Source organism: Asterias amurensis, chromosome 1, assembly GCF_032118995.1.
Source record: "Asterias amurensis chromosome 1, ASM3211899v1".
NCBI classification, from domain to species: Eukaryota; Metazoa; Echinodermata; class Asteroidea; order Forcipulatida; family Asteriidae; genus Asterias; species Asterias amurensis.
Window position 1 is genome coordinate 5899082 of NC_092648.1, and position 21835 is coordinate 5920916.

The 21835-nt window shown below is 39.8% G+C and overlaps 2 protein-coding genes across 3 annotated transcripts in view; one reads left to right on the forward strand and one right to left on the reverse strand.

Annotated features, from left to right (window-relative positions):
* The window catches only part of LOC139943900 (transmembrane protein 229B-like), a 334157-nt gene that overhangs the window by 281719 nt on the left and 30603 nt on the right, over positions 1-21835 (forward strand). The gene's annotated exons all lie outside the window — the stretch shown is intronic.
* LOC139943747 (spectrin beta chain-like) overlaps positions 1-21835 on the reverse strand; it is a 59866-nt gene that overhangs the window by 11083 nt on the left and 26948 nt on the right. Inside the window, exons 11-31 of one of the 2 annotated variants that reach the window (XM_071940527.1) lie at positions 21225-21469; positions 20604-20804; positions 19974-20090; positions 18865-18894; positions 17090-17167; positions 15723-15887; positions 14344-14546; positions 13318-13543; positions 12725-12841; positions 11612-11887; positions 10641-10808; positions 9694-9866; positions 9110-9347; positions 8040-8303; positions 7206-7424; positions 5965-6255; positions 4804-5012; positions 3622-3826; positions 2290-2484; positions 1765-1833; positions 1335-1445 (exon numbers count right to left, since the gene is read on the reverse strand). In XM_071940527.1, the coding sequence (XP_071796628.1) occupies positions 1335-1445; positions 1765-1833; positions 2290-2484; positions 3622-3826; positions 4804-5012; positions 5965-6255; positions 7206-7424; positions 8040-8303; positions 9110-9347; positions 9694-9866; positions 10641-10808; positions 11612-11887; positions 12725-12841; positions 13318-13543; positions 14344-14546; positions 15723-15887; positions 17090-17167; positions 18865-18894; positions 19974-20090; positions 20604-20804; positions 21225-21469 (3800 nt within the window). The remainder of the gene's footprint in view (positions 1-1334; positions 1446-1764; positions 1834-2289; positions 2485-3621; positions 3827-4803; positions 5013-5964; positions 6256-7205; positions 7425-8039; positions 8304-9109; positions 9348-9693; positions 9867-10640; positions 10809-11611; positions 11888-12724; positions 12842-13317; positions 13544-14343; positions 14547-15722; positions 15888-17089; positions 17168-18864; positions 18895-19973; positions 20091-20603; positions 20805-21224; positions 21470-21835) is intronic. The other variant, XM_071940534.1, reaches the window with a different exon arrangement.

Sequence of the window (21835 nt, forward strand, 5' to 3'; positions counted from 1 at the left end):
AATAATAATAATAATAATAATAATAATAATAAAGATATGTCATGCGCACATATCCACCCCCACGGGGTGTTCAAGGCGCAGTAAAATCAAAAACAAAACAAAAGAAAAACATAAACAACAAAATTAATCCTTGAAAACCTGTGACATAAGATAAGTTTAGTGAAAAGATTTGAATTTTGTCACCCCAGGAGTGTCAAGACTTGAGTTCAATGAGGAGAAGCATGGAACTTGATCGAGTGTTAACTTGAAGTAGTTCAGAAATATAGTGGGGAGCCTTGCCATAAGCCTTTTTGAGGTATGGCGGACACAATGCTACAACACTGTAAAGTTGTGGTAAATTTGTGCGTATTGACCATAGAAATAGAACGTATGTTATTCAGTGAAGTGCGCATTTTAGGCGACGCGGTGTTTACACGTAAACCTAGTGACCACCAACATGGTGAGCGTGGCATCAGTCGCGGCGTGTGGACAATGAGCATCAGCTTGGTATGCTTGGTTGAGAGATAGGAGCCAGTTAAGTTGTTTTGGAATGTGTTACTATTTCAACAGCTTGGGAATTGAACACAGGAACTCTGGAATAAACTTCTGAATCACATCAGGGGCACAACACCCTTCAACACGTTCAAGTCACTTCTGAAGCCCACTTGCTTCAGGAGGCCTACCATCAATGACTTATTTATTTCTTCTGTGCCTCAGCGCCTTCAAGCAAACCTTTGATTTAGGTGCTTTATAAATTAATTATGATTAGTTGATTGGACATCTACCTATAGATACAAATGTACATACTTTGCTACAAGTTGTGACAAGGTCTAAAGAGGGCCCCAATGTCGTATTCAGTTTTGTGAAGCAACCACTTTCTAATAGAGCCCTTAATATGAAAGACAGATATTTATTACAAATCTCTCACACCATGTTAAAATTGTATAAAGTCCATTGCATTCTTACACTTTCAGTGTAACTTTGTGAAAATCCAAAATATCCAACAGCGTCACATTTTTAAAATATGGGTCTGTACATTTTATACAGGAGGTTTTTTAAGATCATTCCTGAATTTTAATGTTTTTCAATAAAAAGATCATGGAATTAAAACTTTTTGATAGACGCACAAGTTCCTCTTTGGAATGTAAAAACTAATTTGTTGTTGATATTCACTGATAAAATGTTTCAAATATGGCTCTGAAAGGGTATTTACTTTACGCCGTTTTATAGAGACTTGTAAGTCTGTCTCCCACTTTCAACATGACTCTACATATTAGAAAGTAAGTGCATCATATAAATTCAATTTGACCTTGGAGCTCCTCTTGGAGGATGGTTGTGATTTGATCTCGGCTTACCTGTACTTGTAGTGAGTTGAGATCACTCTGGAAGGTGATGTGTTTGCGTTGTAGAACAGTCACAGACTGTGCATCCTTACCAAGATCTCCTGACATCTCCTGGTGTTTCTCCTGTTAATCACACAACCAAATAGTAATAATAATAATAGCAGTAATGACTTGTAATGCGCACAAATCCACCCTGCTGGGTGCTCAAGGCGCAGTGAGAACTAAATCAATCAGGACAGTTTGTGAAAGAATGTCTTGTCTTGTTTTTTTCTTGAGCGGTGTAGTGGGAAAGCCTCTCGACAGGCCTTCATCTCTGTTTCAATGGTGTGTCTGTGTCATGTCTTGTTTCCACAGGTTGTTCCTGTTTTGTCCCCCCCCATTGTTTTCTTTGTAGTTCAATCCATCTTTTGAAAACAGTTGATACAAATATTTTGTAGCTTACCTGTAGTCTGCCGAGTACTTCCTTAGCATCATAGTAGAATTTGTGAAGTTCATACGACGCTGCCAACATCTGGAATGAAATAATAGGATATCAGTTACAATGAAAACCTTATTCCGGTAAGCATGATTTGATCGTGCTAAGCTCCTTTTTGGACTTAAGCAGCTCTATGAAATTGGCCATTGGTGGTTCAGCTAGCAAACAATCCCTCTCTAAGAGCTAAGATGAACAAACGGTCTATCGACATGTTAAAGTTCTTGTAAGATTCGCACTGCCTCTAGCTACCAGGAAATCTCAGTGGTCTAGTTGGTAAGACACTGCTCTAGAATTGCAAAGGTCGTAGGTTCAAATCCCACTCGAGTAATATGCCTGTAATTTTTTTGACAGAACTCGGGAGTTTACAGTGCTAACAAACATCAGTGTATACCGGTAAAACCAAAATGAATATTCTTTACCCCCGATGCAGATTTACTATCTATTAAGATTGACTTTGTCAGAAACTTCAAGGGGTTCAGGGTGAACACTTACCATTGTTCTTGTTTCCATCAGTTCCAGCAGGTCGGCCCATGATTCGTTGAGTTGGTCCTTCCACTCGGCAATGATAGAGGAGTCTGTATGGCCAGCCTCGATCAGGTTATCTGCGATTCGGTTGACGTTAGCAACACGTTGTGTACCAATGTTGCGAGTTTCTCTTGAGAACTCTTCAAATCTCTCTTGAAGCATCTGATTATTTAGAAGAAAAGTCAACAAATGTAAAATGATGTAGTTGTAATAATAATTTGGGAGGCTAATTATCCTTACTCGCAGCTAAGAGCTGAATGGCAAAGGACCCTTTATGACCACGGAGCACAGCCAAAGATCAAAAGTGTTTGATTTTTCTCGAGGGAGGAAAAACCGGATGGTCTGAAAAACCTCATGGCACAGCAGAGAACCAACGCACAACTCAACTCACATATGGCCCTGGTCCGCGAGCGCTTTACGCGAGAGGCCAACCATGCCCTCCTTACAATGTACAGTGAAACTATTATGCTTTTCAGTGAGGGGAAACTTCCATTGTGTTCTGGCATACACAGAGATGTCTGGACTTCCACAATGGTTTCTTTGTTTAACTGAGTCCCCACAAAGGGATTCTTTTGAAAAGGGAATAATAGAACAATAGCAAGTTCCCATAACTCTCATGTGCAAAAGTATGTGTGTTAATCTGATATGGTAAGGTTCGCGGTAACACCATGTAATGATAATCTCTAAATGAGTTTGGGTGGTTCTGAAAAGAACAGTTTGTTTCAACTCAACATTTCGATCAGTATGCTCTGATCGCCTTGTGGAGAAAGCTGGACTCTGATGCTGCATGCTGCTTAAGTACTGATGATGCGGATTAGCTTGGCATCTAGTTACTGAATAACAATTTCTTAACTTGTGCAATTAATAATCATAATCAATGTTTGTATGAGAGAGATGGGCTGTTGCCAGCTTGACATTTATATCCCCTTGTGGGAGTTTGCCGAGTTTCACTCTAAACAAACATAATTTCATTCCCCACTGAACCTTCCCATAGTAATTTATACTCCAGGGATGTGATAGGCTGTCAAGAAAAAAGAACTGAACTCTGAGGAAAAAAAAATGCCAGCTCGCAAACTTGATAATTATTAATATTTATCTTTGATTTTAAAAGCCCTACTCTGTAATGTGGGGCATTTTTATATGGTTATATCTCAGTTTCTTTCAGAATTTGATCTTCAAAAAAAGAAGACTTTTTTGGGGGGGGGAGGGGATAAAACACACAGAATTTCTTTTTATTTAGAGCAAAAAAAAAAATGGAATTCCCTTTAACAAAAAAGAATTCACATCCGTGATACTTACAGTGACATGCTCAAAGTCTTGTCCAAGCTCATGTGATCCTGCAACGACCTCTCTCTCAGCGATCCATTGTTCCAGGTCATCAACCTCCCTGTTGAGCTGGAAGAGTTTAGTGGTCTCCTCCAGACGCCCTCGCCTCTCCTCGGCAAGGTCCTTCAGGCCGGCATACAGCTTGTCAATCTGGGACTGGCGGATAGCTATTTGATCGCTGTTGGTGCAAGTTTAAGAGTATGATGAAGTGGTTTCTTTTCCAAACTATATTTGTATTGTCATGACAGCAAATGTTCAAGATTTAAAAACCCACAAACGTTCCACTCAATTGCTTTTTTCTCCAAACTGTTCTGTTCATGAAGGTGTAAACAATTAGGGACACATTGGGTGCTTTGGGCTACAAAAGTGTTTGTTATGAAATTCGACAACCAAACTTACTGATGTTTAAATATTTGGTACAAATCACCTGAATATAAATCTTTTTAAATATATTATGCCTCACCTCATTTCAAGAATGAAGTTTTGAACATTGAGTGCTTTGGGCTACAAAAGAGTTTATGAAATGAATATGGTTTGAAAGATGTTTTAAAAGTAGAACACTTTGTGTGAATTCATATTTTTCTTTGTGAACTAACACAGTCCGCCATTTTGTAAAACGAAATTACAGATTGTGTTGTTTCATTAAGTAAACCGAAAAATACAATTATGAGGGACACTTGTGTGAGGGATCATTCTACTTGTAAAACTTCTTCCCAGCCATATTCATTTCATAAAAAAGCACTTTTACAGCCCAAAGCACCCAATCCAAAGGCAATGGGATCCCTTTAGCTATGCTTACACTGATATATTTAAAATGGACACAGGTCTGGATCAGCAGATTTCATTGGGGGACAGAATGGCATGGAGAGCCATCGTGATTCGAGGACATCACCCGACTGAAGCCCGGTTCATACTTCCTGCGAATAGGAATGTGATGCGAATTTGACATGAATTTGACCTCACAACTCTGTTTTTGCTGCGATATTCACATGATAGTTGCATACGACTCAACTGCTGCGAATTATTCATTGCGAATTGGTGACGTCAACATTGGTATCGCATTCGCAGGAAGTATGAACCGGGCTTTAAGCACGCAAGCAAGTGAGTATCTAATACCACACCATAAGATTGCCGGCCGGGGATAGATTTTCTCACCTCTGTGGATGGGTTTCATCAACCAGTTGTTTAGCTTCATGCGAGAGTTCATTGATAGTCTCTGCATAGTCCTCTACAGCACTCTCCAGGATGGTGTGTTTCTTGAGCATCCCTTGAGCATTGGCATCATCCTTAGCCCTCTCCTCTCCCATCATGTACAGCTCCTGTTCACTCATCCAGGCTTCAGCCTCGGCTGCATTGAAGTAGTACTGGTGGGAAAATAACAAAGATTCATACGGTCAGATATAAAGGCACTGGACACTATTGGTATTTACTTGATATAATTGTAATATTAGCATAAAAACTGACTTGGTAATGAGCACTGGGGAGCTGTTGATAGTACAAAACATTGTGAGAAACGACTCCCTGTGAAGTAGTGCATAGTAACCTTTAAGTGCGTTCTTATATAGCGCATTAACAATAACCAGATCAAGGCGCTTTACATTAGTGCGCTGGTCATTGGGCCAAAAACAATCCTCTAATCTTTCTCAGCTCTCTGAGGAGTATACACCCTGGGTAATTGTACACTCCAAAGGCTTTTTCATACACAATATCAACCTCTACCCTAGCAGGTACCCATTTATACCATGAAGCGATTATAGTAAATCATCTTGCGAGATCTCGAGATCCGAATCAACACGTCGATGACTTAACCACTAGAATTTAATGCTCTAAACTACCCAGCCATGACACCCTATAAGAATGATTGCAATTCTGCTGTCCTTTTTAAGTCCTAGTATAGACCATGTGAACTTTGTTTACAATAAGTGTGACCTTGTACATTCTTTTAGTATTCTGGCAGGCAAGATACTACACTGGTCCTATGGGAAAGTTGAAACTTTGTGTCATAACTTCCACATCAAACCAAGAGTTATGAAAGAAAACTGCACAAGTTTTGAGATGTGCCCCCTTTCATCATACCAAAAGTTGATAAGAATTAGACAGTGCAATCTCCATAAAATATAAGATTTGATGTTTTCTTCCATTGGGCTGTGTACAAATCGTGCCTGCAGGAAGTCCAGGCTCTGTGGCTCTTTTGTAAACATGTGATGTCACAGGTCACATTGTCTATACATGGGATCAATAAAAAAACGAGCAGCGTATAATCTCGATTCACCATGGAATAGGTTGGTGAAATTAGGGAATTTAAACTAATCTCACCTGTTGAGCTTTCTCTGAGTCGATGAGTTTCTCCTTGCGATCCTTCATGGCATCCAGGAGCTGTTGCCACATATCCTGAAGTTCATTCACACCCTGGTTGATCTTATCACCCTGTGGGTGGCCCTCTGCTACGATCTCCTTAGCCCTGTTGCACAGCTCTGTGATGCGCACCTCGTGGCCGTCGATCTCCACCTTTAGGGAGTTGTTCTTCTTCTGTAGGGTCTGAACGGCCTGTAGGCTGTTGCCGATGTCCGTGGAGGTGGCCTGGGGCATCTTCATTGTGATCCACATCTGGTGGGGGGAAAATGCACCGGTCATCATTTTAACATCTAACACTTCTTAGGCAAGTCTAACAGCTGAAACCATCGAAAATAACTGCACTGTGTTTCCTAATCAGGCTAATTTGGCTCGCGGAAAAAGGTAAGAAAAGTTTATGTAGGACAAGGGCTGACAAACAAACATGTATGGTTGGCTATTATAGACTATTTCAGGCTTAATAATAACAATTTGGCTGATTTTCAGAGGGTTAAAAATTGGATATCAAATTAAAGTAGGACAAATATCACACCTGCCAAATGCATGTCTATACATTTTATACAGGAAAGGTATTTCAATTCTTGACCTACAGAGGGCAGCACAACGTTGTACTACCAGCCCGAGAAAACTTAGCATCTATTAAAGGGCGAGTCTTTTCCTGAGAATTCTCGGGATTAGCAGTTAAAGTATTAACCAAGAAAACATTGGGTCAACATTTGTTTTGACTAATTCAGAAATGACAACTGTCAAAAGCCAAAGAGAAATTAAGTTCGGAACATCACAAAAGTAACAATTAGTTTATGGCCTGAGAGTCTTTCTCAAGGGCTAAAAATTACAACATCAAAGAGCCTTACTCTCAAACCTAACACTACATTCCCTTCCTAAACAAATCCCCCCAAAACATGACAGAAATGTGAATAGAAACAACAAAAGCCCTTAGTTGTATACTCAGTACTTTCCGTGAAGAAAATCACAGGCATATTACTCGCTAGCGGGCAATCTCGGTGGTCCAGGTAAGACATCTGCTCTAGATTGGCAAAGGTCGTGAGTTTGAATCACACTCGAGTAATTTCTTTTTCACAGAACTTAGGAAAGTACCGAGTATACAGTGCTTACACACATCAGTGTATATGGGTAAAACCAAATAATATTGAAATAAAAAGTTAACTACCTTCTAAAACGAAATCCTTAAATCCTTTGCCTACCTTCTCATCATCAATATCTCTAAGAAGTTCTAGGGCTCTCCTCTGTGCATGCAAGGCATTACTCCTATGAGTCAATGGCTCAGCCATTGAGATGAAACGCTCCTCCACTTGCACCTTCTTGACTGTGATCTTCTCCATCTCTTCAATGTTATCCGTGCACACCTGGGCCTGCAGCTGGTTCACCTCATTCTTCTTCACTGTCACAAGATTCTCTACCAGCTGTCAATCAAGGATAAAGCCCTCATTTTATTATATATTTCTCTATTGCCCTTTTGCACGCACGCCACATGCGGCGACTGTGCTACGCTCACCATTTTGGTGGTCAATATAGATTTACGTGTAAACGCTGAATCGCCTAAAATGCGCACTTCACTGAATAACGCACAGTGACACTGCCCACCAATATGGCGCATCAAAGATTATTCTGATGATGACGTCAGGTGAATTGGGTCAACAGATGAAATATAGCCTTAAATCAAAAAGCCATGTTGCTATCATGTCATAGCTTTTATATAGCAACCTCCAGATGAGCAGACCCTGGTACCATTGTGCCATACACATCCATTCAGAATTGTGTATGGGTGTTCACCGTCTCTTACATAACAACGCAAAATTTGCCCTGAATCATGTGACATAGCAACTGTCTCTATAGTCTGAGGAATTCAAACTTAAATGGTGAGGGACAGGGAGATCTGGAAACAACTCAGCTGTAACATCATTGAACGAGGACACCACTCGAAATAGAGACTTGTGATCAAGCACGTCATTGTACCAGACAACATTAAAACTAACACGCAAATGGCTTATTGTTCAACCACAGAAGCCACTATTTACCTGCTGTTGCTTGATGGCCATCATGACAGACTTGAGATCCTGGGCAGGGTCCTCATGGCCAAGCTGTGTCTCTAAGTCAGTCAACCAGTTGTCAAAGTCATTGCAACTCTCGGTGAATAGATGCTGGCTGTTGGCTTCAAAGAGCTTCTTGCCCTTATCGTCTGTCATGACCTCAAGGTCATTCCAGGAATGGTCTAGGTCTGCAAGGCGCTTGGCAACAACTTCCTCCACTTCGGGTTTCTCTTTTGTCAACTCATCGCCATGCTGTTATACAAAATAAACAACAAAGAAATATTTTGTTTAGAAAAAAAGGTATTGGTGGAGTTGACAAAATAGTTGCAGACAGTATACATGTTTTGTGTGATTAAAATAGCAAACCTGTGAAAATGTTGGCTTAATTCATTGTGTGAGTCCGTCAGGAGAAAATAGTAAATATCCATGCACAATTTTCAGCATGTAAACCCATTTTCATTAACTTTCCAATGCAACAACTGAAATCAGGTCTGGACTTCTTCAGGTTTTCAGATAGTTTTCTTTTTTATGAATTCATTTTAAAGAGCAATATTTCACAAAAACAAGTTATAATCTAGTATAATCTTCATAATGAGTAAGCTTCAGGCTAAAATTTAACAATGATGTTTTTATTCTAACCAATCCAGTTAACAAACAAGTTAAAGTCATACATAACAAATTTCAGTTAACACTCAAAATAAGCCAGCATGTTTATGATGAATAGTTTGCAACAAGAAAAAGGACAAACACCTGTGAAATTTGCACAAACTAGCATCCACAATGGTTTTAAGGTTCAACATAAAACTGAAATCACAGACAGCACCGAAGGCCCAATCCGAATTGGCGGCCACGGCAACACTGTTGCTATGGCTGTTGTTAAGGACGTCCTATAACCTCAATGCATGATACACGGAAATCTAGCCGAACCCGTACCTGTAGCCGCTAATTTGGACACGACCTTAGTCTGTTTCTAGCACAAATTTCACATAAGAGTAACACTTTTTGAATCCTAACTTTGATCTTCCCTCTTGTACTTCAAAGCGATTGTTTTGACTCACCTCTTTGAGTTTCTCCAGGCGTTCCTTGTTGGCAGACAATTCAGCCTCGAAGGCCTGGTGCTTCTGCCACTTGCCATGGAGGCTACGTGCCTCATCATAGGTCTCTTCCTGGGCAATGACGGTCTTCTCTACTAGGAAGATACCCAGCTCATCAGCCTCCTGGAGGAAGGACTGCAATAGACGGTTGTCCTTAAGACGGTTTAGTGTACCCTCGGCAGCATCACGGTTGGCTTTACGCCTAGGTGGAGAAGATTAACATCGTTTTAATAGAAGGTTGCGACATTTTAACAGATCAGATAATGCAGTGAACGATTTCCCTTGTATAGTATCGCAAAATGCTTTGCAAAAACTGTACAAGTTGCTACTCAAAGATTATCACTTGCTACTCAATGTTAGCATTCTGTTGGCATGTAACTTGCTCAGTGAAAAGATTTTATGAAAAGTTTATATTCACAATTCAATATCCATTTTAAAACTAAATTACTTAAAACGAGTCCGACGACCCTACAAACAAGCAATTCTTTTTTTGGCCTTAACGCTAGCTCATGGTTCTTAACAGCATCCATCTGACTTTGACTTCTTACCTCTCATCGATATTCTCTGCCTTCTTGTTGATCTTATCAGCAGCGTAGTGATCCTCATCGCAGAGGCGTTGTCCAAAGCTGAGTACTGTGTTGATCTTCTCATCATTGGTATCCATCTGGCTAAGGAACGTCTCATAACGCTTGATGGCATCATCACATGCCTCAAGAGAGTTCTGTCAAATCAAAAGAAGATGAGCAATTTTGATAAGACACCCAACGAGAAAAAAATGTACATATTTTCTTTACCATAAACACAGGCCTGGAATTTCATGGAGGCAATGGCCTCCGTTGCCCTGGTCTTGGCCTTGATTCCCCTTCAAAAGTTTCCAATAGACTTTAAGAAATTCCAATGATAGCTCCCTTTTCAAAATGATTACTCCTTATTGATACTCCTTATCATTAGCTGTGTCTCAGGTCAATGCACTGTGGAAAACTTTTTGATTTATTCTAGGCGAAATCTGTGCTGGGCGGCACAGTTTATTTTGCTCAGAGTGCTGGCCAAAAATGTTAAGTCCTGGGCAGGCCCGCCCAGCACCGCCCTTGGTGGCTACAACACTGCTTTATTTTTATGTAAGTCGCCAGTCACACCAGGCCTAAAGGCCACTTCAAGGTATGAGATACAACTATTATTATTATTTGTTTCAACTACTCCCAGGGCTGAAACAGGGTTACAGTCCCTTTACAGTCCATACGGATGTAGGCTTGGGCATCATCAACCAGAAGCCTGGCGAGTAAAGCAGAACATTTACCTCCCCAACTTTATGTAGCAAGTGTCATGACCGTGACTCGAAGCCACACTCTGCTGATCAAACACAAGTGCTTGAATCCAGTGCTCTTACCTGCTAGGCCATGACAAGTCATACAAGAGGTCAATTGATGCTTTAAGAGTATGGGGTTGTAGGCAAATACTACAAATGGAAAAGAGAGACAAGATGGTATATACTTACAGGCTGTTCAACCTTGGCAAGGAAGTTCTCCTGTTGGTTGAGGATGTGATCAACCTGCCTGGCATCGCGGAGGAACATCTGGTGATTGAGGGCCTGTGAAAGAAGGAGTTGTCTGTTGTCCCACATCTGGTGCAGCTCAATCCAGCCATCATCAAGGGCTTGGAGACGCTATAAAAAAAACAGATAAAACCATGAAGACACTTCTTGAGTTTAATTCACATAACAATAATAATTAATAACTGAAATGTACCTAGGCCCAATTTCATGGTTCTGCAAACCAGAAACGGCGATTACGGAAGCAGGGAATTCCGCACTGGTTTCAAGCGTACTCACGAGTGAGCGGGAAATTTTTGCTTTTGTGCTTGCATACTAGGAATTCTACGCTTACAAAGCTAGCACAGAAATTCGGCGCTTGCACATTATTTGGAGAATAGTGATAGTAAACACAGAATTCATGAGTCATGGGTTTGAATCCCACCCCAAGTAATATGCCTAAGATTTTTTTCACAGAACTTAGAAAAGAAGTTTTCAAGACATCTGCTCAAGATTGGCAAAGGTCGTGGGTTTGAATCCCACCTGAGTAATATGCCTATGATTTTGTTCACAGAACTCGGGGAAAGATGTTGGCAAGACATCTGCTCTAGATTGATAAATGTCATGGGTTCGAATCCCACCTGAGTAATATGCCTCTGATTTTGTTCACAGAACTCAGAAAAGAAGTTGTCAAGACATCTGCTCAAGATTGGCAAAGGTCATGGGTTTGAATCCCACCTGAGTAATATGCCTATGATTTTTTTCACAGAACTTAGAAAAGATGTTGGCAAGACATCTGCTCTAGATTGATAAATGTCATGGGTTCGAATCCCACCTGAGTAATATGCCTATGATTTTGTTCACAGAACTCTGGAAAGTCCTTGGTGTAAGGGTAAAACCAAATAATAAGTGGAGACAGGTTGATCTCTGTAACTGACCTGCTTAAGGAACATGTACTGTGTATCCGTCTGTCCCTCAGTGATGCGGTCTCCCTGTTCTTTCATCTTGCCATAGTTCTCCTCGTAGCCGTCAATCTCATCCTTGATGGCAGCGTGTTTGTTCAGGAGCTTCTCAGCCTCCTTCAGGCTCTCAGGGATGTCCTCCGAGGCCACGGCAGTCATGGTCTTAGACAACCAGGCCTGGAATTCATCCAGGTCACGCAGGAACTGCTGGAGGTCACCGGCTTCGTTCAGGGCAGCTTCCCTGGTCTTCAGCTGTTGTGGAAACCATTTGAAAATGTTGCTTACTATTGTTTCTTTCACTATGAACATCCTTCTGGTAATATTGACCGATTAAATGTGTTCTTGTTAACATAATGGTTGCTGTCTCAAGCAATTTGTGTTTGAGAGTTAAAATGTACACACTTCTTAATATACAGAGCTCAGGGGCGGATTTCACTAAGAGTTAAGATTGATCTTAACGGTGTATCAATCTTAACTACTAAGCAAAGTGTGATGTCACAATACAAATAACTATGGAAATACTGCCAGCTCATCTTAACGACACTGGACACTATTGGCAATTGTCAAAGACCAGTCTTCTCACTTGCTGTATCTCAACATATGCATAAAATAACAAACCTGTGAAAATTTGAGCTCAATTGGTCATCCAAGTTTCAAGATAATAATGAAAGAAAAAAACACCCTTGTCACACGAAGTTGTGTGCGTTTAGATGGTTGATTTCGAGACCTCAAATTCTTAATCTGAGGTCCCGAAATCAAATTTGTGGAAAATTACTTCTTTCTCGAAAACTATGTCACTTTAGAGGGAGCCGATTCTCACAATGTTTTATACCATCAACCTCTCCCCATTACTCGTCACCAAGTAAGGTTTTATGCTAATAATTATTTTGAGTAGTTACCAATAGTGCTTTGTGAAATCGAGCCCAGTATACAAGATTGATAATTAAAACCATGTGCTCAAATGCCAAGCGTCATATCTCATAACAGCAACAATTAGGCTCTCTATTCAACTCTGATCCCAGGAGAATACAAACAAGGAAAAAAAACAACTAGACAGATGACTGAATGGATAGTTTGTTTGGGTCTTACCAGCTCCTTGAGTTCCTCCCAGATCTCAATGATGAGGTTGTATCTGTGCCTGATCTCCTCAGCATCCTCGGGATGTTCCTGGGCCAACTTCTCAGACTCCTTGTCCAAAGATTCCAACTGCGGTCGCAAAGAAAGGATCAAACATTGAGAAAGTAGATTTTTGGATTTGGGAGACTTCTCAGTTCTTCAAAGAACTGTCTTGCTTTTTTGAGCACTACTTGGACGGAAGGTAGAAAATCGGCCGGGACTACTACTTTAGCTTAAGTGGATCAAGGGGACTTCTCTTCATAAACTTCACACTGCAGAGTGAGTTCTTAATAGGGGACTTTCAAGACGCTTGGTGGCAGCAGACTTACCAGGTACAATCCATTGCATATACAATCCATATGCGCGTGCTCAGAACTACGTAAACAATTGACATTTACCTGGTAAGTCTGCTGCCACCTAGCGTTCCAAGGTCTCCTATTGGTCTCATCGATTTGATTAACTTGCTCTAGTCATCGTCAGGAGACAAATCACAATAATTACGGTTTGCTTTCAGATTGTCTTCACCCATGAGAAGCAGTGAATCCCAAACCCCAATCATGTCTTACCTTAGCCTCGATAGCAGCGAGATCACTCTCCATCCCCTTGAGACGGCGCTGTAGTGCCATGATACCAGTCAAGTCATTACCAAGATCCTTAGTAGCTTCAATAAGACGTGCCTTATCCTTAATCCATGTAGTGGTCTCAATGCATTCAATGTGATAGGTCTGGACCTCACGCACTGCAATAACTGCATCACGACGCTCCTCCAGGAGAACACGCAACGCTGCCCAGCTGTACAAACAATCAGTCACAATAAAAGTATTAAAGGCTGTCCAAGTGACTGCGATTTAAGTCCATTAATGAAAAAATGCACCCTATCCTCTTGCTGTTTAGGGTAATTCAAGGAGCCATGCAATAAATCAAAACTTGTTTGCATACATTTTTACGAAACACATTTGTTTTCATTAAAATGGACCCTGTAACATTTTCTTACACATGTATTTAAAATGTATTTATTTCAAACTTGGAAAGTGTACTTGGAGTGTATTGGCTGAAATTTCATGTTTGAAAAAGCACTTTGCTATTTTTAATTTGCCAAGAATCTTCTGATGTAAAATCTTAAAGGAAACTTTTGAAGGGGCACCAAGGCCATGGCCAGGGCAACAGAGACCATTGCCTTTGTGATATCTGGGTGACTACAGTGCCCAATTTCAAAGAGCTGCTTCAGCACAAAAAGTAGCTAAGCTAAGCACAACAAAATTATGCTTACCAGAATAAGGTTACCAACCAAAGATCCATCTCACACGTACTATCTGTGGCTGGTATCCTGCTTATTTTTGTTAAGCATATTTTTGAGTCTGTATTTTCTGTTTATGCAGCTCTATGAAATTGGGCCCAGGGGTCAATTTCACAAAGAGTTAGGACCAGTCCTAACTTGGGACTAGTCCTATGAAATATACAAATTGCATGGATAGTCCTAAGTTACGACAAGTAACTGGTTCTCTCGAGATAAGCCTAGTCCTAACTCTTTGTGAAATCCACCCCAGGCCTGTTGTTACAGTTTATAGTTGATCTTTCCAAATGCTATTTACCGTTGGTTAAGGTGATTCTGCTTGCTGGTGATCTCCTGTGAGTTGGGATGCTCAACGTGCAGAAGCTGACGCGCAAGCTGGTTAACAACGGCCACCTTGGGAGCGTTGATCTCCATCTCCTTCTCAAAGCGGTCAAAGCGCGTCAAGATGACATCATTGGATTCTAGGTCTTCTAGTGGTATGACTGAATTCAATGTTTGCTCCTAGATAGAGGGAAACAAGGAATGCGTAGGGGTAATTAATTGAAGATTTTTTGTTATACTAAAAATTGTTTTTACCCACCCATCCCAAATGTATGGCTTTATGATATAATCCATACACTGAAGAACAAAGTAATGCCTCACATAAACCAGATATTTAAGATCAAATGTCTCCAATCAGTAGGTTTAAACAAAAACTTTGTTTAATAGATGTTAAATTTGCATCGGGGATAAAGAATATTAAGAATATCCCGATGCAAATTTAACATCTATTATATCGTTGCGGTACCCGCTGCCAAAACATAGGATTCGACCTGCCTCTAGCTACCGGGCAGTCCCGGTAGTCTAGTTGGTAAGACACTGCTGAAGAATTGCAAGGGTCGTGGGTTTGAATCCCACTCGAGTATGCCTGTGATATTTTTTCACAGGACTCTGGAAAGTACTGAGTATACAGTGCTAACACACATCGGTGTATGGGTTTAAAAAAAAACTTTAAAAAAACTTTGTAGTTTAATTAGGAATAAAATTGATGATCTTGGCCTGCTGGGTATTTTTTCTTCTTCATTCTCATTGTTAATATAAATATTTGTCTGTTTCAAATAAAAACTGAATTTTGATATTCAGTTATAATTTTTTTTTTACCAACCCACAATTTTTAGGGAAAAAACTTGCAACTTTGTAACATTTGACTATTCTAAATGGATCCTTGTCTATATCAAACTTGGAGGAAAGTTGTTGGTAAACTGAAAGTAAGGGTTAAGAAATAACCCTCCAACATGGTAGCTATCCTGACTGTCATTGTCAAAATATACACAAATGGAATATCCACTGATTGACAAATCTAGACATTACAGTAATTGGAATTCCAAAGGGATACATCAAGACTGATGTCTCATTATAACAATTTAGTCTTGAAGAACATTCCACTATTCTGAATGGATCATTAAGTTATATGAAAGTTGATGGTAAGCTGAAAGCAAGGGTTGAGAAATTATCCTCAAACATGGTAGTTACCCTGACTACAATTGTCAAAACATACACACATGGAATATCCACTGGTTGAAAAGTCTAGACTTAACAGTAATCAAGGTGGAATGAAGATGAAGAGGCCTTCCTTCTGCAGTGAAGTGACATAGGCTAGATAGATAGATAGAAGATTGTCTTAAAGAATCAACTGACCTTCTCATCGATCCAGGCCTCCACTGTGTCTGCTTCATTGAAGAGCTTGTAGAGAGACAAGGCATCGAGAAGACGTTGGTTACGCAGCTTGGCAAGCTCCAACAGCTCCTTGTAGCGACGGTTGATGGTACCAAGACGAGCTTGAACCTCAGGGGAATCGCGGTCCTGAAAAGAAATACATAGGATAAATTTCCTCACTTGTATTTCTACTATCTATCTGAAGTTCCAATTTTTGATTGATATCTTAAATTTATTTTTTTTTCCTCAAGAAAAGGAACACCAGTTCCAATAAGTAAGCTCAAGTTTTTCTTCCATAAAATGTTCATAGGCAATCATACTTTTTAAAAGCTTTCTTTAAAGGGAAAGTACACGTTTGGTAGTTATTACTCAAAACAAATATTAACTTAAAAACTGACTTGGTAACGAGCATTGGAGAGCTGTTGATAGTATAAAACATTGTGGGAAACAACTCCCTCTGAAGTAACGTAGTTTTTGAGAAAGAGGTAATTTCTCACTAAAATAATAAAAGACTTCTAGCTAGAAGTCTTTTATTCCTATCTGAAAGCACACAACTTCGTCCAACAAGGGTGTTTTTTCTTTCATCATTTTCTCGCAACTTCGACGACCGATTGAGCCCAATTTTTCACAGGTTTGTTATTTTATGCTTATGATGGGATACACCAAGTGAGAAGACTGGTCTTTGACAATTACAAAACGTGTACCTTCCCTTTAAAGGCACTGGACACGTAGGTGATGGTAATTGTCAAAGACCAGTATTCTCACTAGGTGTATCCCAACATATATGCATAAAATAACAAACCTGTAAACATTTTGGCTCAAATTGGTCACCAAGGTTGCAAGAAAATAATGAATGAAAAAACACCCAGTATTTTGTTGCACAAATTTGTGTGCTTTCAGGTGCATGAGAAAAGGTTCAGGCCTGAAGTCTTTCTCAGATTCAAATATTTTAGTGAGAAATTACCTCTTTCTCAAAAACTACGTTCCTTCAGAGGTAGTCGTTTCTCACAATATTTTATACTATCAACAGCTCTACGTTGCTAGTTACCAAGTCAGTTTTTAAGCTAATACCTAATTTGAGTAATTACTACACGTGTCCAGGGGTTGATTTCACAAAGAGTTAAGACTAGTCCTAGGAGATATACAAAACTAAAGGCTAGTCCTATGTTAGGACAAGTAACTCGTCCTAACTCGAGATAAGACTAGTCTTAACTCTTTATGAAATCCACCCCAGTACCTTTAAGAATGATGTTCCTAGGCGTATCAATTAGGTCATGTAGGTCGTAAGATAATAAGGTGCAGGTTGTAAGATATTAGTTGTTTGACAGTGTTGCCAAATTCTTACATACCTGTTCGCCAAGCTCCTGTGCTTGAGTGTGGAGACCATCGATCACCGCTGTGTAATTCTGTAACTCGGTAGTGATTTCCTGGGAGGTATAAACAAACAACAAAATGAGTATACTACCTCGGAAAGACCGACGCTCCGCACGACCCAATTTCATAACCCTCACTTATATCTTAGTTGATGGGTTAACTGTAATCTCATTGGAGATTTGTGGTTCTAGACTAGCAGCTTTGTAGCAGCTCATGAACGCTATTAACACAAGACATATCTTTGACAACATCTACGAACTTGTGTGGCCTTGTCAAAAATAATTTGGTGACTGTCCCTGACAATTTTGAAAACCTTACAATGGATTGGGAGGCAGACTCGCTTACAGAAGAAAACTTGTTTTGATAAGGATCAACTATGGAAGGGACATGATACCCAGGGATGTGATAGGCTGTTGAGAAACAAACCTAAACTCTGAGCGCAAACCGCAAAAGCATGGAAGCTCGAAAACTTGAGAGCATGAAGCCAAACTGGTAAAATTTACCGTTGGTTTTAAATCCTCTACTCTGCAATCTGGGACGTTATTATATCTTTATAATGGCTCAGTAATAATTGTCTTCAGGCTTTTTCCAACTCTCGGCTTGGGCTCCCACCTCAATTTGAGGTTGAAACACTGTGCAAAATGTACACAACTCCAAAATTGATGATGGAGCCCAAGACAACTCCAAAATTGATAACGGAGCCTGCCCAAGCCAGAAGTTGGAAAAAGGCCCCGACCACAAAAAATACCATCCTTCAAAATCTCTCAAACACAAACAGTGAACAGTCAATCTTTTGTTAACATGGTAAAAGATGGGTTTTGAAAGTTGAACAATGTTGAAAAGCCAAAACATAAAACTTTAGGTGTAACAAGCCACACAATTAAGACAAAATGCTTCAAGATGATGAGCAACTGCATAATTAAAGTCACTTATTTTATACGTTTTTCAAAATTTTTGCTGAGAAAAGCTTTGTTTCAATCAGTTATTGGTAGTGAGATGTTATTGTTTTCAGCCTTTCATTTAAAAACAAACTGCACTGCACGAGTTACAGAAAGGAAGGTGAAATGCTAATTTAATTTCAAATTGATCACTATTTTTGTTGTCATATACGTTTAATTATTTGTGCATTTTTAATTTCTTTGAGGTAAGACACACCACTGGCTTCTGGGACAGTTTTTGTATGTAATTTCTTTCTGTTTCAAGAAAACAGAAACTGCTAGTTTGTGTTTAAAAAAAAAACGCATAGTGAAATTCAAATAGATGCAAGTATTGATGTTCAGTGTACTTATTTAAACAGATCAATGCTGCAGCTGACAGTTTGTACTACATGTCGCACTAAGTCTAAAAAGCAAACTTTCACACAAAGTCTAAAAAGCAAACTTTCAAAAGAGAAAATGTTCCCTCTTGTTTCATGGATATTTCACATCTTCAAAGTTAGTACTATAACAAAAAATTTTATGGCAAACTGTGCACACGCAAATATTTATATGTTAGTGAAACTCAAGTTATAAACACAAATCTCAAAGAAAAACTTGGCAGGATTACACATCCTTCAAACACTGACAATCCATCATTAGTCAAATCAAATATAATTAATTGTTTTCTTGTAAAAATTATGATTATTTAGTCAAAGACCAAGGCAATGGCCGTGCTAAAAATTCCAGAACAATGCGGGAAAAATGTTATGGCAACAATGTTATGGAAACACTGAATTGAAACACTGCAGTGTAAGACAATGCAGAGAACTCACTCCAGGTTTAGGGTTGGCTATATAGACCTCCTGGGATGGAGTACCAAGGGGGAAGGAAGGAAGGAAGGAAGGAAAGCAGACATTTATTCATGCTTTAAACAGAAATGAATACAAGTACCACAACAACTCCATAATGCAGTCATACATAATGCATTGTCTTTCAAGTGACTACTAACTGCTCCATTAAGCCACACCCAATGATGTAAGGACCTATCATATCTAAGATCATGCAAACCAACAGTATTGCAATTGACCCATTGCACAACGAACAGCAGGCATACACGCACGTCGCTATTTTGGGGTCAAAATGTGCACAAAAGGATGGCACCAATGTGCGTGCAACCATGTACCATCCTTTTGTGCATGTTTTGACCCCCAAAATGGCGGAAAGGAGACGCACATGTATGCACGCTTGGCATTGTGCAGCTGGTCTTTAGTCGTACAGAATAAGACTCATTCATTTTTGGTAAAAATGTACTATTTTGTCACATGAGTGTCTTATGATAACCACAGGCATTCAATACAGGGTTAAGAGTCGTTGCTGACAACAAAAACTGTAACTGGGATCCAGATCTTAGGAGGTACATTTAAATGATGGAAATTCCACCTTTTGATCACCCTGGAATTAAAGACTTTTGGGAAAAGTATCCTTGGTGCTATAGAAGTAGATCGAAGTGCATGGTTTTCACATTTTGAGACAAATACTGCCTAATAATTACCCGCAATTCAGATAAAAGTAGAAAGGAGAAACCGAAATGGCCGCCGGCCAAACTGCAAAGGCTCTTTCTTTTATTCAATAGAAAATTACTATCTGCTTGCTATTCATTCATCAGACACAATACAATGATAAGAGCTCAGAGAATGTGATCTATCTGGCTACATACCACCAGCTATGGAAGATCCTTCATTTTCCTTCAAAGCATTTCACTGAGCATAATAAATGTTTCTTTCTTGATGAGTGTGAAATAACTCTAAATGTTTTTCTTCTTTTATTCTTATCGGCTGAAATGTGCGCACAATTCATGTGTATTTTGCCAATACGGAACCTTGTGCATGGGGAGAACTCTTGGATACAGGAAAAGGGATTGTGCAAAAAGCAGTAACTGTACCTTGTGTTTCTTAAGTAGTGACTCAACACTTGGCTCATCACGTCCCACGTCTTCACTGGAGACCAGACGGAGTGTATCCAACATCCAGGTATCAACATCATCGGCATCGGCAAAGAACTGCACAGCAAAATAATTTACATCAATTTTTTTTAATGTAGTCTTGTGTTTTTGTTTAAATGCTAAATTTCAGTCTGATAACTTTTTTTTCTTCATTTTTTCCCCAATAATCTACTCCACAGTAATAGAATTTATAGCAAGACAGTTCTCTAAAGAACAAACTCTACCTGGCAAGTAGAATACACATGGTGTTACCGCAAACCAAATATATATATTGATACCTCACCATGCAATGCCCCAAAACATATACTTTTTAATTTTGTCAAGTATTTGGATGCTTGCCTATAGTACAAATGGGACAAATCTTCCTTCGGTGATTGGTGATATTAAACAGTTCATATCTGGCTGAAAAAAAACATCTGGTCCAGTAAACATTTTGAGCTACAAGCACTGAAGTGGATTTTCTCCCCAAACTCAAGCCATGTCTTTAACATGTGTATGATTGATTGATTGATTGATGATTAATTGATTGATTGATTGAGTCTAATAGCTTATACTGATTCTGTATCTTACCTGGTACATGTCTTGTGCCTCGTTGAGACGATCCCGGCGCTGCTTACACAGTGCCTCCAAGTTCGTCCAGTCATCCTTGACCTTGGCGATGCGGGACTGGATCTGAGGAGCTCCAAAGTGCTCCTTTGCGATCAGGTCTTCACCCACCTTGATGTTGGCCATCAGCTGGGCATGACGACCTACCAGCTCGTCTTCTTGAGCCTGTTTAAGGGTAACAGAATCAACAATTAATAATTTGTCTATTTAGTATTTATCCAATATGGATCTCAAGTCCACCGTTAATGTCTTATCAATTGTGCCAAAATACCAACACAACATTCAGAATCTTGAGAAAACAAATTATAGAATATTGATGGGAAAAACTTCAGGTAAAAATGAAACAAAAGCTTGTTTCAGTGATCCAAGTATCATTTACTTATGCATCACCAAATCAATGCAATTTCCTAACAAGTGTTAGGCAAATTTTGACACGATAACAATATACTAATTTAAAAATACTTTCTTGGAGCGTGTTAGCCATTGAATGAAATGCATGCCACCTCATTCCATGTCTAATGTAGAAAGTATCTGCAAAGTCATGGAGCCACAACTTTTGACAATAATCCAGATAGAGCTGCTCACCTTCTGCTTCTTGATGAGTAGGTTGATGCTGGTGAGGTCGTGCCCGATGTCCGTGGATTTCATGATCTGGGCTTGTTCCTTGATCATGTTCTCGTCGTCGGCCAGATCCCAGAAGAACTGCCATAGCTTGCGTGACTCTCCGAGACGGTCCTTGCGGCCACGGGCGAGCTCCAACAGCTCCTGGTAGCTTTCCTCCAAGTGGGTCATACGATCAGCCACTATCTGTGGATCCACTGGTTGGTAACCTGTCAATCAAAGACAATTTCAAGGAATTATGACCAGCCACACTATGCAGGGCTTGAATTTTACACTGGACCACCAGCCAGAGGCCAGTAGTTTTAGTGTCGGGCCAGTTAACTCATGACTGGACAAGTCCGTTGGTCCTGTGTTTTTCAGTTTCTACAAAACAAACTTAACCTATAATGACAAAATGAGAAAAATCCTCTCTTAAACGCCTTTTAGTACTTTTGTTTTTGAGGTAATTTCTCACTCGAATAGACTTCAGGCCTGAAACGTTTCAGTAGGCTTCTGAAACCAAACAAAGTTTTGCAACAAGGGTGTTTTTTCTGTCATTATTCTCCTGCAACTTCGATGACCAACTGAGGCAAAAC